This window comes from Cotesia glomerata, linkage group LG6 (genome assembly GCF_020080835.1).
Source record: "Cotesia glomerata isolate CgM1 linkage group LG6, MPM_Cglom_v2.3, whole genome shotgun sequence".
In the NCBI taxonomy this organism is placed as follows: domain Eukaryota; kingdom Metazoa; phylum Arthropoda; class Insecta; order Hymenoptera; family Braconidae; genus Cotesia; species Cotesia glomerata.
In genome coordinates, this window is record NC_058163.1 from 22,822,036 (window position 1) to 22,839,806 (window position 17,771).

General features: G+C 31.0%; 1 protein-coding gene and 1 long non-coding RNA gene across 4 annotated transcripts in view; one reads left to right on the top strand and one right to left on the bottom strand.

The window, feature by feature from the left end:
- On the top strand, positions 1–14,670 carry LOC123267789 (protein mahjong). Of its 2 annotated transcripts, none has more exons than XM_044732628.1 (4): positions 1–201; positions 631–899; positions 2,905–7,096; positions 14,197–14,670. In XM_044732628.1, the coding sequence occupies exons 2-4, from the start codon at positions 639–641 to the stop codon at positions 14,436–14,438; spliced, it is 4,695 nt and encodes a 1,564-aa protein (XP_044588563.1). In that variant the 5' UTR covers positions 1–201; positions 631–638; the 3' UTR covers positions 14,439–14,670. The 2 variants fall into 2 exon arrangements, with proteins under 2 accessions (XP_044588563.1, XP_044588564.1); XM_044732629.1 differs by having other exon boundaries at positions 14,172–14,304.
- LOC123267791 overlaps positions 11,330–17,771 on the bottom strand; it is an 8,814-nt gene continuing 2,372 nt past the window's right edge. Inside the window, exons 1-2 of one of the 2 annotated variants that reach the window (XR_006510129.1) lie at positions 11,619–11,700; positions 11,330–11,383 (exon numbers count right to left, since the gene is read on the bottom strand). This is a non-coding gene — a long non-coding RNA (uncharacterized LOC123267791). Of the gene's footprint in view, positions 11,384–11,618; positions 11,701–17,771 lie in introns of those variants that run through there. The other variant, XR_006510130.1, reaches the window with a different exon arrangement.

Consider the following 17,771-nt stretch of genomic DNA (forward strand, 5'->3'; position numbering starts at 1 on the left):
ATAGATATATAATACAAATAAAATATATAAGTTGAGCTGTCGCGTGCATTTTATTCTTGCATTTTTCGTAATTATTTGTGAGAATATAAAACTACGTTAATATAGAGTTGATTATAAATTAAACTTAAAAATAAATTTAAGTACATCGAAATATCATTTTTTCACTGACTGTTATTCTTAAAATTATATTTAATAACCAAAGTAAGTCACATTTTTTATGATTAATTATTTATCTAAAAATTTTGTGAGTAACCTATATATTAATAACACATAATATTTTTTTTTTTTTTTCAATAACTAATAACAATTTTTTAATTTAATACAAAAAAAATTTTTTGTATTCTGTTTTTTATTTTTATTGCTTGATAATAAAATTAAAAGTATGAATTTATTTTTTTTACCATCCGGAATTATGAAATTGAGGTTAGAATTTTAGTTGTAATTATTTTATTTAGTGTAATTAATTAAATTAAACAAAAGTGTAATTATTTTATAAAATTTCTGACAGTTATCTTATCTCAAGGTCAGTGTTGAGGAACATGATAAAAAAAATTTATAAAAATTTATTTGTAAATAAGTAAACAAAAAATAATTATAATTTTTTTTCTAATAAATAATTGTATTTTCCAGATTAAAAAATGGCTACGACAGATGCACTTGCCAGAGAGACGGACGTTGTTCAAATATTAAGGCAATGGGAGGAAGATCACCAATCGTCGTCATACGATCCAATCCCAACACTTAAAAGGTTAGCCGAAATAATCGAGTCGGAGACTGAAAACTACCTCAAAATGGATCCAGACCCCTTCGACGAGCGTCATCCGTCCCGCACTGACCCGGAGTGCAATTTTGGGCACATCCTCAAGGTTTTATTTCGTAAAGATAATTTTATGACTAGGGTGAGTATATTTTTTCCATGATAGTAAAGTTGAGAGACATCTGACAATTTTTTGGAATTTTTTAATCAAATTTTAGCATGAAAAATTTATTTTTAAAATTTTATCTTTAGAACCTCTAAAAAATTTCATTTAAAAAAAATAATTATCTTCAAAAAAGTATTTGCTAATTTTAGAGTTATTATTAAATGATACTGAAAAGATCTGATGTTTTTTTTTAAGTTTTTAATAAATAAATTGTCTTAAAAACAATTTATTGTAAAAATTTCATTATTAGAAGCTCTAAAAAATTGAAAATTCAATTTTGTAATAATAATTTTCTAGGCTTAGTTTATTTTTAATGAAAAATTGTCAAGTCTGTTAATTTAAGTGTAATTATTAAATGATATTGAAATTAATAGACATCTGATAATTTTAATAATTTTTTTAATTGATAAATTGAAGAAAAAATTTCATTTTTAGAAACTCGAAAAAAATAATTAATTTAATTTTTTAAAAATAATTTTCTAGCCAGTTCATTTTTAAAAAATAATTATATCAAGTGTTTGCTAATTTTTGTGATATTATTAAATGATACTGAAATTGAGAGACATTTGATGATTATTAGAATTTTTTAATACATAAATTGTATCAAAAAAAAATTTATTTAAAAATTCAATCTTTAGAAGCTCTAGGAATAAAAAATTTAATTTTTGAAAAATAATTTTTAGACTTAATTTATTTAAAAAAAAAAAAGTTCTAAAAATTGTCAAGTGTCTGCTAATTTGTGTCATTATTAAATGATACTGAAATTAAAAGACATAATTTTTTAATAAATAAATTGTAGCACAAATAATTTATTTAAAAAATTTCATTTGTAGAAGTTCTAAAAAATTAAAAATTAAATTTTTTTTTAAATAGTTTTCAACTTAATTTATTTTTCAAAAAAAAGTTGTCAAGTGTCTGTTAATTTTAGTGTTATTATGAAATGATATTGAAATTAAGAGACATCTGATGATTTTTACAATTTTTTAAATTAATAAATTAAAGAAAAAAATTTCATTTTCAGAAGCTCGAGAAAAATAATTAATTAAATTTTTTTAGAATAGTTTTCTTAATTTATTAAAAAAATTATTTAATTTATTAAAAAAAGTTATTAAAAAAAAAAAAATTGTCGTGTTTGCTAATTTGTGTCATTATTAAATGATACTGAAATTAAAAGACACTTGATGATATTTAAAATTTTTTTAATTAATAAATTAAAGAAAAAAATTTCATTCTTAGAAGCTCAAAAAAACTAAAAAATTAAATTTAAAAAAAAAAATATTTTAGCCTCACTTTATTTTTCAAAAAAATTAAAAAAATTTTTAAATGATTAGATCTTGGGAATTTGGACAATAAATGAAGATGTTAAATTATAGGAATTGCAACGTTTCGCTGACTTATTTCAGCTTCATCAGGCAAACTAAAAATAAAAATTATTTTTAGTTAATACAAATCATTGACATATACAACAACAAAATAAATTAAACTAACAATAGTTACTCTTATGGTTAACATCCTTGTCTCATTTTTACAAAGTCAATAGATGTAATAGAGTAAAACAGCATATTCATAATCTCAAACATCTCTTTAAATTACAATGTTAACAACTTGTTAAGATTTCTCTCAAATACCATTTTAATTAATAAATTAATTATGTAAAACAAACAATCAACAACGTCTAACTGTCAAGTGTGTTTACAACTGACTTCTGGTTAGATCATTTTAATTATCATGGTTGGGATAATTAAAATTTTTATTTTTAGTTTGCCTGATGAAGCTGAAATAAATCAGCGAAACGTTGCAGTTCCTATAATTTAACATCTTCATTTATTGTCCAAATTCCCAAGATCTAATCATTTAAATATTTTTAAAATATGGACGAGAACTTAAATATTAATAAAAAAATTCTCAAGTGTCTTCTAATTTCTCTCATTTTTTTCCCATCTCCAAAATCCCCCAACTAAGTAAAAAATTTTAATTCCAGCTTATAAACGACTATTTAAGAGACTCCTATTACACAAGAGCAGGAATATCCGGCCGAGACGTGCGTCAATTAAACATAGCAGCGTGCAGACTGATGCTGGACATCCTCCCGGGTTTAGAAACCTCAGCAGTCTTCCAGCCGGACAACGACGGTCTGATCCACCGATTATTCTCCTGGGCCGAAAAGAGCCCCGAACCTCTCCGTAGCTACGCCACAGGCTTACTCGCAGCAGCCATGGAGGTCCAAGACATAGCAACGGGATTCCGAGAGCAGAACGCAAAAATGGTCCCCTTAATGTTGCAACGCCTCCACAAACTCCAAGAAGACCACCCGACTGTCAACAACCGTCCTTTCGCGAGTTTCGGCCACAACCGCCACAGCTTCGGTGACTCCGAGAACAAATGCGTGCCAGGAAAGCGAAAAATCCGCGATAAGCTCGAGAACGGCGTAAAAAACTCCAACAATTTGAGTTTCCTCAACGAAGAAGGCCCCAACAGTCCCGACAATGAAGTCCAGCCTACTAAAAAACGCCGAAGCAGTCCCGACGACGAGGAACCTCAAAACACAACTCCCATGAAGTCCAGCGACTACCAACAAATAATGTCGCCTCCTCAATCAGTCCCCAACACTCCAAACTCCTTAAAGGACCAAGGAACGCCTTCTAACACTCCAAACCGCGGAACTCCACCACGAAGTTTAAACATCGCCCGTTCAAGTGCCACTCGGAACCTCACTCACAGCGTGAGCACTCCCTCAATGCTTCTCGAGGGAAACTCAAATTCTTCCTGGGCAGAAATGGAGTCTTACGTAATAGGAAACATCCAAATGTACCCACCAACATTAGCGACCCAGCAAATGCTGATCTTCCGTTACCTAACACCAATGGGAGAATACCAAGAATTTCTCCAACACGTCTTTGAAAAAAACGCTCTGGACTTAATTTTAAAATACATAAACGTCCGCGAGACCAAAGACAGCCGGCTTGCGTTCGAAGCTTTAAAATACCTTGCCTCTCTCCTCTGCCACAAAAAATTCTCAATAGAATTTTTAAACGCCAATGGCCTCGACAAACTCCTGGACGTCCCTCGACCCAGCGTAGCAGCAACAGGTGTCTCAATCTGCCTCTACTATCTAGCTTACTGCGAAGACGCTTTAGAGCGTGTGTGCCAAAAGCCAAAAGCAATAATCTCAAACCTAGTAACTTACGCCCTCTGGCTCCTAGAGAGAAGCCACGACTCCGGAAGGTGCCACGCTACCATGTTCTTCGGGTGTTCCTTCCCCTTTAAAATCATCCTTGAAGAGTTCGACGCGCAAGACGGCCTTCGCAAGCTCTTCAACGTAATATCAACTCTCCCAATCCTAAACGTTGAAGATGAATCAATTTTAAACGACGATGAAGAGTGCGCTTCTCGTCAAATTGTCCGACATGTCGCCGTAGCTTTAAAGAAGTACATCGAAGCGCACTTGTACCTCAAAGCCGAGCAGCTCCAGCAGCAACAGAGGGTCGAGAATGAATTAGGACAGCAAGTGGTTCCTCAGTCTTTATCTAGCAAGCCTTGTAAATTTAAAAACGAAGAGGAAGCTCAAGAAAAGGTCGAACTTCTTCTAAAATTGATGAACGTCCGCACGCATTGGCCTCCTGTGGAAAAATTGTATGAGCTAGGTTCTATCACTTTGTTACTACAGATAATAGCGCTTGCTAGAGAGTGGAACTTTAGCAACCGAGCTTACAATTCATCCTGCTCTGAGACAGTCCGCTCTTGTTTAGACGTAATCGCAGTCTGTACAGTCGTTCCAAAAGTAATGCTTCTACTCTGCGACCGCGTGGACATGCCAGACTCATCAATGACCATGGCGATTAATTTACTCCTAGCCGCTGCTGAGGGAGAGATAACTCCCGACGCTGATGTCCAGCGCGCTGCCTTGCGAGCTATTGTAAACTGCGTTTGCGCTCCAATTCAACGAGTCTCAGGAACAGTGGTCCGATTTTCCTCCACGGGGTCTAATAAGAAAAAAACAAACACTTACAATTCTGAAGAATTAATCCAGAAAGTCTGGTCTAGTGTGAGGTCTAACAACGGAATCATGGTGCTGTTACAATTGATGATGGTCAAGACTCCCATCACCGACGCTGACAGCATCCGCGCTCTGGCTTGTCGTGCTCTAGCTGGTCTTGCACGCAGTGAAAAAGTCAGACAGATTATCGGGAAGCTTTCGATGTTCACCGGAGGCCAGCTTCAGTCTCTAATGACCAACCCGATCCACAACGAGAAGCGTCAGGAGCACGTGATGTTCCAGAAGTACGCTTTGGAATTAATCGAGAGAGTCTCTGGAAAAGCTAAGCCTACCAATGCCGAGTACGAGTTGTCCTTAGCGAGTCTCCATCGGGCTAATGTCATCGCTCAGACTAAAATTCAGTACGACAAGCAGCAACTTAACCAATTAATCTACCAGCATTTTGTGTCTGAGGGATTGTACCACGTAGCTGCGGAGCTCCAGCGGTCAGTTGGACTGGACACAGCGGTAATGAAGCCTATGATTTCGTACCAGCCGTTTACTTACAGCACCCCTGCTCCGACAGTAGCTGCCCGTCCAGGATACTCTCCGGGGTATATTTATAACACAAATCCTCGGAACCAACGGGACGGCTTTAATCGGTCTACTGCTCAAACTCCGCCGTCGACTCGGTATATCTCCCACACTTCTAGTACACCAATAACTCCTGGAGTTAGGATTAAATTAGCGGACAGTCTGAACCAGTCTAATTCCAACAACCAGCCGATAAAGCTCCAGATAAACCAGAAGAAGCACCAGCAAGACAAGGTTAATTCAATGAACCAATCTTTGTCCACTCCCTTCAACAGATCTTTACAAAAGCAAATTTCTCGCGACCCTGGAGCGGTTGCAGGAGCTGAGCTACCTCTTGCGTCTCATACAACTCCTTTAATTACTCTAGACTCAATTGTTACGGAGTACCTGACTAACCAACACGCGCTCTGTAAAAATCCAATGGTGACTTGTCCTAAGTTCAATCTCTTCGAGCCGCACAAGTGTCCTGACCCGCGACCTAAGAGCTCCGCGGCGGCTAATATTACTGTGAGGTCCACCAGGAGGCAAGTTGGGATCAATGACAAGCGGCTTGATAGAAGATATATTTACAGTCGATTTTGTCCGATAAAAACTTTCAGACCCACTGATGTTGAGGGCGCTTTTATGTGCTGTACCTTTTCTGCGGACCAGCAGTCGCTGATGGTCGGGACTTATTCCGGAGATGTTAAGATGTTTAATATTCACACGGGGATTGAAGAAGCTTCTTATCAGTGCCACGAGTCGTATCTCAGCCACATGGAGTGCAATAAAAGGGGAGATTTGCTGTTGACTTCAACTGCTTGGAGACGACCCTTGTCTGGGCTCTGGAGCATCGGGACTTTCTTTGATCTCAAGCTTACTATGGAAGCTGAGGATTATGTGGAGTTTAGCAAGCATCAGGATAAAATTATTGGGACTCAGGGCGATACTGCGACGATTTATGATATCGCGACCGGGAAATTGGTCAGTACTTTGACCCCGTCGATTGCGTCTAATGGGTACTTTAGGAACCGCGCGACTTTTAGTGTTAATGATGAGCTTGTTTTGAGTGATGGAATACTCTGGGATGTTAATTCAGGAAAAGAAATTCATAAGTTTGATAAATTAAACGCTTCTATAAATGGATTTTTTCATCCTAGTGGGACGGAAATTATTTCTCACACTGAAGTCTGGGATTTAAGGACATTCCATTTGCTCAATACTGTCCCGGCGTTGGAAAATCATGAAGTTGTTTTCTCCCCGGTTAATCATATACTTTATGGAGTGTTTGTGGAGCAGGATAATGATAATGAGCCGACTTGCTCGACGGCTTTTCAAACTCTTGATGCGTTAGATTACTCGTCTATTGCGACCTGTGATGTTAAAAAGGGAATTTATAGCTTGGCGTGCAATAAATATGACACGCAGATTGCTATTGTGGAGAATGTTGGCGAGGAGTATATTAATGTACAGGAATCGTCGGTTAGGTTGTATGATGTTGGGAGGAGGAGGGATGATGAAGATGAAGCTGATGAGGATGATGATGAAGATGATCTTGATGCTAGTGATGATGATGATGGCTCTAATTCGGATTCTGATGATGATGATGACAATAATGGCGATGGTAATTATTTTTTTTTTATTAAAATTCTAGCATTTAGTTGGAAAAATGTAATTAGTTATTTATTGATCTATATTCTTAAGAGAATAAGTAAAATTTTGTGTTGATAGTCATAAAAAATCGGTTTTTTTTTGTGAAATTTAGTATCATTGCAAAGGTCTTGATTTGAATTTGTGCCATTCAAAGGCTTCATATTATACTTACCGGTAGTCAATTTATTATGATAAATATTTAGGCTGCATTCGAAAATTATCTATCACTAGATACATAATTAAGAGATGGGCTTGTATCTTGTGAACTATTGACATTTTTAAAGATATAAGCTCATCCCAATGTTACACTCATCGAGACCTTTCATTTGAGTACCCACATCAATTTTTCATATATTTTATATATTTATATATATATATGAATATATGAAAAATGTATCAAAATGCATGTGGGTACTCAAATGAAAGCTCTTGATGAGTGTAACATCAGGATGAGCTTACATCTTTAAAAATATCAATAATTACGAAATAAATGTGTTTCTTGTCGACTACTGACATTTTCAAAGATATAAGCTCATCCCGATGTTACACTCATTAAGACCTTTCATTTGAGTACCCACATCAATTTTTCATATATTTTATATATTTCACAAATATCATATATATAAAATATATAAAAAATGCTATGTGGGTACTTGAATGAAATGTCTTGATGAATGTAACATCAAGATGGTCTTAAATTTTTGAAAATATCAATAATCAAAAAATGACCTTGTATCTAGTGAATTATTGACATTTTTGAAAATATAAACTCACTCCAACATTGCACTCATCGAGATCTTTCAATTGAGTACCCACATCAACTTTTTATACATTTATATCTATCTATCTATCTATCTATCTATACTAATAAATGGAGAGCCGGTTTTTTTTCCGGTTATACTGCGATAACTACTGAACCGATCGGAATAATACCAATACCATAAGATGCGGCATGTTTCGGAGAAGGTTTTAGTATACGATATAGTGGTGATTACTTATCCGGAACCTATATTGTTTTGACTTGGAAATAATGAATTTTTATTGTAACTAAATTTATTCTATTCGATTGTCATATGTTTAATATAAATTTTTTAATTATATTGGTTATGTTTATATACTAGGCAGATTTCTTCACTTATGAGACCTGCAATTTCTTTAACTGAAACTTTCAATGCTCATTACAAATTTTTTTTTTTTCACATCAATTATTATTAATTTTTGTAAGAAAGACACAGGAATGTTATAATGATTGCACATTGAAAGTTACAATGAATATTAGCTAGAATAATTACATGGATGAAAGGTGCATGCCAATTCGATAGAATTGGGAATCTATGCAAGTCAAAACAATACTCTAATTAAATTTCAAGTCTAGATCTAAAAATTCAATTCTATAAAACGCCCAGCGGAGCGGACGAATAACAGCTAGTATTTTATAAATATCATATATTATATAAGATAAAAAATAGTATATTACACACCTAGGGAAGTAAAGTAAGAAATGTCTCAGATCACATGTAATTGTCGGCCGAGATGAAGCCGAGGTTGAGAAACATGTGATCTGAGGCTTTCTTATTTACTTCCCGTGGAGTGTATACTATTTTTTTGCTCGACGGGAAGAAAGCGTCAACTTTCGGCCCGCTTCGCTAAACGAAAGTGCCGATTTCTGCCTTCGTCGAGCAAAAATAGTATACACTCCACGGGAAGTAATAAGAAAGCCTCAGATCACATGTTTGTCAACCTCGGCTTCGCCTCGGCCGACAATTACATGTGATCTGGAGACATTTCTTATTTTACTGCCCTAGATGTGTAATATACTATTTTTGCTCGACGAAGGCAGGAAGCGGCACTTTCATTTAGCGCAGCGGGCCGAATGTTGACGCTTTCTGCCCGTCGAGCAAAAAAAAAATTCATGTGGAGTCTCAAATGAAAGGTCTCGATAATTATAAATTCAGAATGGACTTATATTTACGAAAATGTTAATAATTAACGAATGACTATTGCATTTTGTTAACTAATGATGTTTTTATCTATAAAAGCTGATTCCCAAAATTTCTAAATTTAAGACGTGTGTACAGGACAACGTCTGTCGAGTCCGCTAAAATATAAATAATATTAATATCGTAATTAATTCAGAATAAAGATTAAGTATTGACGAATATTTAATTACCAATTGTTGCTTATTCAACGAAAATATACCTAATAGAACAAAATGGTGTAAAAAGTAAATATACGGATAGAAAATTTACACCGAAAGAATTTTATACCTTTATTACCATTTTTACACCAAAATTTTTACAACTTACAATAAAAATTTATAAATTAAGTATATCTGAGGATTTAAATAAGTTTCTTCTTTAGAAAAAATCAAATTATTTCAAAGAACAGAAAAAACTGACGGCAGGATTCGAACTCACGCCTTTTGAGTGCAACAATAAGACAGCAAGAATTATTTATTTTTAAATTAAATTATTTTTAAAATAACTTACGGTTTGCGTTGCTGAAAAAATGAAATTATAATGGGATATTTTTTATGGAAGTATTAAAAACATATTGATTACAAGTTCTGCCACTGATTCTTTATTTACCCTTTGTAGATTCAAAGGTAGTGAATAACAATAATATGCATAACATTTATTTAAAATAATAAGCCTTAATTTTTTTGGATAAGTGGTTTGAACAATTATAAGTTAAGTAACGTGACCTCCAATTATTTATTATTGTTAATTTAAGTTGTTGCTAATTTGGGTCGATAATATTGTTAAGCGATGTTTATAATAAATTGAAATAGATAAGCACTTATTTATCTACGTTCTATGTTTTCTAACATTTACGTAAACGGATAATTGGCAGGTGATTGGAGCGTTACTTGTATATTATATATATGTATTTATAAAAATACATCTAAAGTGCATGTGGGTACTCAAATGGAAGCTCTTGATGAGTCTAACATTAGGAAGAGTTCAATTCTTTAAAAATATCAATAATTAAGAAATTACCTTGTATTTTGTAAACTATTGACATTTTTAAAAGTATAAGCTCACTCCGATATTACACTCATCAAGATCTATCATTTGAGTACCCACATCATTTTTTCATATATTTATATATATTATATATATTTATATATGAAAAATATATCAAAAATGCATGTGGGTACTCAAATGAAAGCTCTTGATGAGTGTAACATCGATAAGCTTATTTCGTTAAAAATATCAATAATTAAGAAATGGCCTTGTATCTTGTGAACTATTGATATTTTTAAAGATATAAGTTCACTCCGATATTACAATCATCGAGATCTTTCATTTTAGTACCCACATCATTTTTTCATATATTTATATATATTATATATATGTATATATGAAAAATATATCAAAAATGCATGTGGGTACTCAAATGAAAGCTCTTGATGAGTCTAACATTAGGATAAGCTCACATCTTTAAAAATATCAATAATTAAGAAATGACCTTGTATCTTGTGAACTATTGACATTTTAAAGATATAAGCTCACTCCGATATTACACTCATCGAAACCTTTCATTTGAGTACCCACATCATTTTTTCATATATTTATATATATTATATATATTTATATATATTTATATATGAAAAATATATCAAAATGCATGTGGGTACTCAAATGAAAGCTCTTGATGAGTGTAACATCGATAAGCTTATTTCGTTAAAAATATCAATAATTAAGAAATGGCCTTGTATCTTGTGAACTATTGATATTTTTAAAGATATAAGTTCACTCCGATATTACAATCATCGAGATCTTTCATTTTAGTACCCACATCATCATATATTTATATATATTATATATATGTATATATGAAAAATATATCAAAAATGCATGTGGGTACTCAAATGAAAGCTCTTGATGAGTCTAACATTAGGATAAGCTCACATCTTTAAAAATATCAATAATTAAGAAATGACCTTGTATCTTGTGAACTATTGACATTTTTAAAGATATAAGCTCACTCCGATATTACACTCATCGAAACCTTTCATTTGAGTACCCACATCATTTTTTCATATATTTATATATATTATATATATTTATATATATTTATATATGAAAAATATATCAAAAATGCATGTGGGTACTCAAATGAAAGCTCTTGATGAGTGTAACATCGATAAGCTTATTTCGTTAAAAATATCAATAATTAAGAAATGGCCTTGTATCTTGTGAACTATTGATATTTTTAAAGTATAAGTTCACTCCGATATTACAATCATCGAGATCTTCATTTTAGTACTCACATCATTTTTCATATATTTATATATATTATATATATGTATATATGAAAAATATATCAAAAATGCATGTGGGTACTCAAATGAAAGCTCTTGATGAGTCTAACATTAGGATAAGCTCATATCTTTAAAAATATCAATAATTAAGAAATGACCTTGTATCTTGTGAACTATTGACATTTTTAAAGATATAAGCTCACTCCGATATTACACTCATCGAAACCTTTCATTTGAGTACCCACATCATTTTTTCATATATTTATATATATTATATATATTATATATATTTATATATGAAAAATATATCAAAAATGCATGTGGGTACTCAAATGAAAGCTCTTGATGAGTGTAACATCGATAAGCTTATTTCGTTAAAAATATCAATAATTAAGAAATGGCCTTGTATCTTGTGAACTATTGATATTTTTAAAGATATAAGTTCACTCCGATATTACAATCATCGAGATCTTTCATTTTAGTACCCACATCATTTTTCATATATTTATATATATTATATATATGTATATATGATAAATATATCAAAAATGCATGTGGTACTCAAATGAAAGCTCTTGATGAGTCTAACATTAGGATAAGCTCACATCTTTAAAAATATCAATAATTAAGAAATGACCTTGTATCTTGTGAACTATTGACATTTTTAAAGATATAAGCTCACTCCGATATTACACTCATCGAAACCTTTCATTTGAGTACCCACATCATTTTTCATATATTTATATATATTATATATATTTATATATATTTATATATGAAAAATATATCAAAAATGCATGTGGGTCCTCAAATGAAAGCTCTTGATGAGTGTAACATCGATAAGCTTATTTCGTTAAAAATATCAATAATTAAGAAATGGCCTTGTATCTTGTGAACTATTGATATTTTTAAAGATATAAGTTCACTCCGATATTACAATCATCGAGATCTTTCATTTTAGTACCCACATCATTTTTTCATATATTTATATATATTATATATATGTATATATGAAAAATATATCAAAAATGCATGTGGGTACTCAAATGAAAGCTCTTGATGAGTCTAACATTAGGATAAGCTCACATCTTTAAAAATATCAATAATTAAGAAATGACCTTGTATCTTGTGAACTATTGACATTTTTAAAGATATAAGCTCACTCCGATATTACACTCATCGAAACCTTTCATTTGAGTACCCACATCATTTTTTCATATATTTATATATACTATACTAGCTGTTACTCGCCCGCTCCGCTGAGCGTTTTATAGAATTGCATTTTTAGATCTAGACTTGAAATTTAATTAGAGTATTGTTTTGACTTGCACAGATTCCCAATTCCATCGAATTGGCATGCACCTTTTATCCATGTAATTATTCTAGCTAATATTCATTGTAACTTTCAATGTGCAATCATTATAACATTCCCGTGTCTTTCTTACAAAAATTAATAATAATTGATATGAAAAAAAAATTTGTAATGAGCATTGAAAGTTTCAGTTAAAGAAATTGCAGGTCTCATAAGTGAAGAAATCTGCCTAGTATATAAACATAACCAATAGAATTAAAAAATTTATTTTAAACAAATGACAATCGAATAGAATAAATTTAGTTACAGTAAAAATTCATTATTTCTAAGTCAAAAAAATATAGGCTCCGGATAAGTAATTATCAACATATCATATACTAAAACCTTCTCCGAAACACGCTGCATCTCATGGTATTGGTATTATTCCGATCGGTTCAGTAGTTTTCGCAGTATAACCGGACAAAAAAACCGGCTCTTCATTTATTAGTACATATATGTTCATGTATGTATGAAAAATATATCAAAATGCATGTGGGTACTCAAATGAAAGCTCTTGATGAATGTAATATCAGGATGAAATTATATCTTTAAAAATGTCAATAGTTAAGAAAGTACAGTGCAATTTAATAACAGTCATTATTTAATAAAGCAAAATTTTATTTATTTTTAGTAAATTAGTAATAAAAATGTCAATAGTTAAGAAAGTGCGGTGCCATTTAACAAGTGTCTCGTGAACTATTGACATTTTTAAAGATATAAATTCGGCCCGATATTACACTCATCGAGACCTTTCATTTGAGTACCTACATAAATTTTTAATAAATTTATATATTATATATATGAATATATGAAAAATATATCAAAATGTATGTGTGTCCTCAAATGAAAGCTTTTGATGAATGTAACATCGGGATGAGCTTACATCTTTAAAAATATAAATAATTAAGAAATTACCTTGTATCTTGTGAACTATTGACATTTTTAAAGAATAAGCTTATCCCGATGTTACACTCATCGAGACCTTTCATTTGAGTACCCACATCATCTTTTCATATATTTATATATTTTATATATATGTATATATTTTATATATATGTATATATGAAAAATATATCAAAATGCATGTGGGTACTCAAATGAAAGCTCTTGATGAGTGTAACATCGGGATGAGTTTATATCTTTAAAAATGTCAATAGTTAAGAAAGAACAGTGCAATTTAATAACAGTCATTATTTAATAAAGCAAAATTTTATTTATTTTTAGTTCGCAAGTTACGGCAGTCACATAGTGACTGCAAAGTTGCTAGCTTTAATTGATTTTTTATTGAAATTAATGAAATTAAATGACGTACTTGTAAATATATTGAATTAATTATTTATTTATTGTTTAGTTTTTAATAAAAATTAACGAAATTAAATAATTTAGCTGTAAATAAGTTGAATTAATTATTTATTAATTAATTAATAGTTGATATTTTGTTTCTGGACTCTAGATCTCGATAATGCAGACCAAGCTGTCGACGCGGATCAGAATTTGAACGAAGGTGAGGACAACGACGACGATGATGATGATGATGATGATGATGACGATGAGAATGATGATGATGATGACGACGACGATGATGATACTCTCGACGGCGATGATTCAGCTAATGATAGTGACGAGTTCAACCCAGAATCACCCGATTACAATCTATCATACTTGGATGATTTTGAAGGTCTGTTTCATGTGTAATTTGGCTGTGATCTTGCCGTGATTTACAAGCTCCGTCTCTTCAGTTATACTAATTAATTTTTTAAATATTTAAATTCAAGTTCTACGTGCGTTGAGCGCAGATTATTTTTGTTTTTTTTACGATAAAATTTTTTTTTCCCATGTGAAAATGTATAAATGAAAAACTTTTTGCATTGTATTTATGCTTATAAGAAATACAGATTAAAAACTAGGGATAACATAAACTTTTAAATAAATAAATATTATTATTATTATTATTAGAACTAACTATAATTAATATACTTATAAGTAACTAGGTAAATAAAATGAAATATTAAATTTTAAGGTAAGATTTATGTAAATGAAATAAAAATGATAAAAATATTAAAATTAATATTAATGTTATTTTACAATTCTATATTAAGAGAATGAGCAAACTTTTGTGGCCAGTGTATTTATATGATAAAATGGGTGTTTATGGTTAAATTTGGTATCGTTGGATAAGTCTTGACCTGGAGTTGTGTCATTTCATGGTTTCATATCATTCTCACCAATAGTCAATTTATGATAATAAGTATTTAAGCTGCATTAAAAGTATGCTTCAAAAATCTCTAGATACATAATTAAGGAATGACCTTGTATCTTGTGAACTATTAACTATTAACATTTTTAAAGATATAAGTTCATCCCGATGTTACACTCATCAAGACTTTTCATTTGAGTACCCACCTCATTTTTTTCATATATTTATATATATTATATATATGTATATATGAAAAATATATCAAAAATGCATGTGGGTACTCAAATGAAAGCTCTTGGTGAGTGTAACATCAGGATCAGTTTATATCTTTAACAATATCAATAATTAAGAAGTGACCTTATATCTTGTGAACTATTGACATTTTTAAAGATATAAGCTTGTTCCGATGTTACACTCAACGAGACCTTTCATTTGAGTACCCATATCAATTTTACATATATTTATCTATATTATATATATATGTATATATGAAAAATATATCAAAAGTGCATGTGGGTACTCAAATAAAAGCTCTTGATGAGTGTAACATCGGGATGAGCTTATACCTTTAAAAATATCAGTAATTAAGAAATTACCTTGTATCTTGTGAACTATTGACATTTTTAAAGACATAAGCTCACTCCGACATTACACTTATCGAGACCTTTCATTTGAGTACCCACATCATTTTTTCATATATTTTATATATTTATATATGGGTGATTCTTTGTAAGGATGTTTTTTGCTGTCCCAGGCATTTTTTTATTAGAAAAATTGTTATTTTGTTATTAAAAAAAATTTATTACGAAAGTAAAAAAACATTTCTATTTGGAGCATTGAAAACTAAAATGGAATAAATTTTGGTTTTTTTACTATAAATTCGTAAACCACCGAAATTTCAGTCCCCTGGACTGTCCCAGTCCCAAAATTAAAACTTTAAGATTGTATTTTAAGTTATTCGTCAATAATATATAATTTGTTCCATAATGTTTATAAACTTAATTAGTTAACTAACAATCTTCTTCAATAAAAAATACCGAAAGTTAATTTGTTTCATTAAATTCATTAAACCAAAGTTTGTCCCAGGCATTTTAAGAACAGTCCCCTGCCAGAAGTTCAAAGCCAAAAAAAAAATCCAGCGTGTTATTTTACCTTTTGTAAAGTTTATAAGGATCTAATTAGCCTTGAGTTAATAACCATAGGGCTGTTAGCGCTTTATCGTCATTTTATTTAGTGTCAAAGCACCGTTTGTGCTGGAAATATGTGTCTGGGCCACTTCAAAACTCAGTCCCCTGGCAGCTATTTTTGTTTATAAAATTGGATCAATAAGTCTTAATATTATTCTAATTAATGTAAACATTCATTGAGAACTTAAAAAGTTGAATGCATTGAAATAGTTTGCTTGATTTTTCTCAATTTGATAAATAAAATCAGTCCCCTGGCAGTCAGTCCCCTGTCATGTTATATGGCAAAAGATACACAAATATCGAAAAAGCAAAAATTAATTCGGCTGTTTATTTATCATAATTAAGCTGGCAGTTTTGTAGCCCTTGTTAATTTTTTTTCTAATAAAATCAAAAATAATTTGATCGGACAATTTTGTACAGATTTAAGACATCCTTACAGAGAATCATCCATATATCATATATATATGTATTTATGAAAAATATATCAAAAGTGCATGTGGGTACTCAAATGAAAGCTTTTGATGAGTGTAATATCGGGATAAGCTTATATCTTTAAAAATGTCAGCAGTTAAAAAATTACAGTGCAATTTAACAAAAGTCATTAATTTAATAAACCAAAATTTTATTTATTTATAGCTTATAAGTCACGGAAGTCACATAGTGACTGCAAGCTTGCTAGTTATAATTAATATCGACATTTAAATTAGCAGAAACTTGACAATTTTTCCATTTTTATTTTTTTATTTTCAATAATTTTTTCAATAAAAAAATTCTAAACTTTTTCAGATGTCAGCTGATTTAATTTTTATAAATAAAATAAAAACTATTAACTATATTGTCATTTTTTTTTGTGTAATTAATTTGTTAGCAAAATTTTTTAAATCCACAGCTGACGGCTAACTTCAAAGACATCAAAGTTTAACAAAGAAACTTATTTTGAAAAATTATTTTCAAAAAATTGCATTCATAATTTTAAAAAATATTCACGTGTAAATTTTTATTTTATATATATTTTTTTCCATAATTTATTTGTAATACAATTTTCTAATTTTATGAAATTCTGCTAAATTAATTTTCATCTAACTTCACCATAAATAAATAACAATTAACAAATAATAAATAAAACAAAAATTCAAATAATCGCGATGAAATTAAAGTTAGCTGTCATTTGATAAATTTTTAATTTTATTTAACAATTAAATCAATTTTAAACAATTATTTTAAAAAAATTGCATTTTTAATTTTTTAAAATTTCTACACGTCAATTTATTTTTCCTTATTTTTTTTGCCGTAATTTATTTGTTGACAAAAGTTCTAAAAATTATTAAATATATCCGCTAAACAAATTTTCAAATAATCGCGCCAATTTCATAACCCAGGTATCCAAGCAACCAATCCCAGAATGAAATAATAATGTGCTAAAAGTGGGGATGAAAACAAGTGGTCTGTGTCCAAGATGGCTGCGCCCGGGTGTTGGTGCTTGATGCTTGGTTGTTGGTGTTGATCAGTGTCGACCTTAGCGTGAGGAGTCCCAAGAGCGTCGTGGACGCCCGATAAACTACAACGGCGTGCATGCATTGGGTGCGATAAGCGTGCCTCCGGTTACTTTTTAAAGTAGAGTGACACAATAACCTCCGCTAGCCA

Coding starts and splice junctions, on each gene's coding strand:
- LOC123267789 (XM_044732628.1), top strand. CDS start 639: ATGGCTACGACAGATGCACTTGCCAGAGAGACGGACGTTGTTCAAATA. Junction 900..2,904: donor AAGATAATTTTATGACTAGG/GTGAGTATATTT, acceptor TTTTAATTCCAG/CTTATAAACGACTATTTAAG. Junction 7,097..14,196: donor TGATGACAATAATGGCGATG/GTAATTATTTTT, acceptor TCTGGACTCTAG/ATCTCGATAATGCAGACCAA.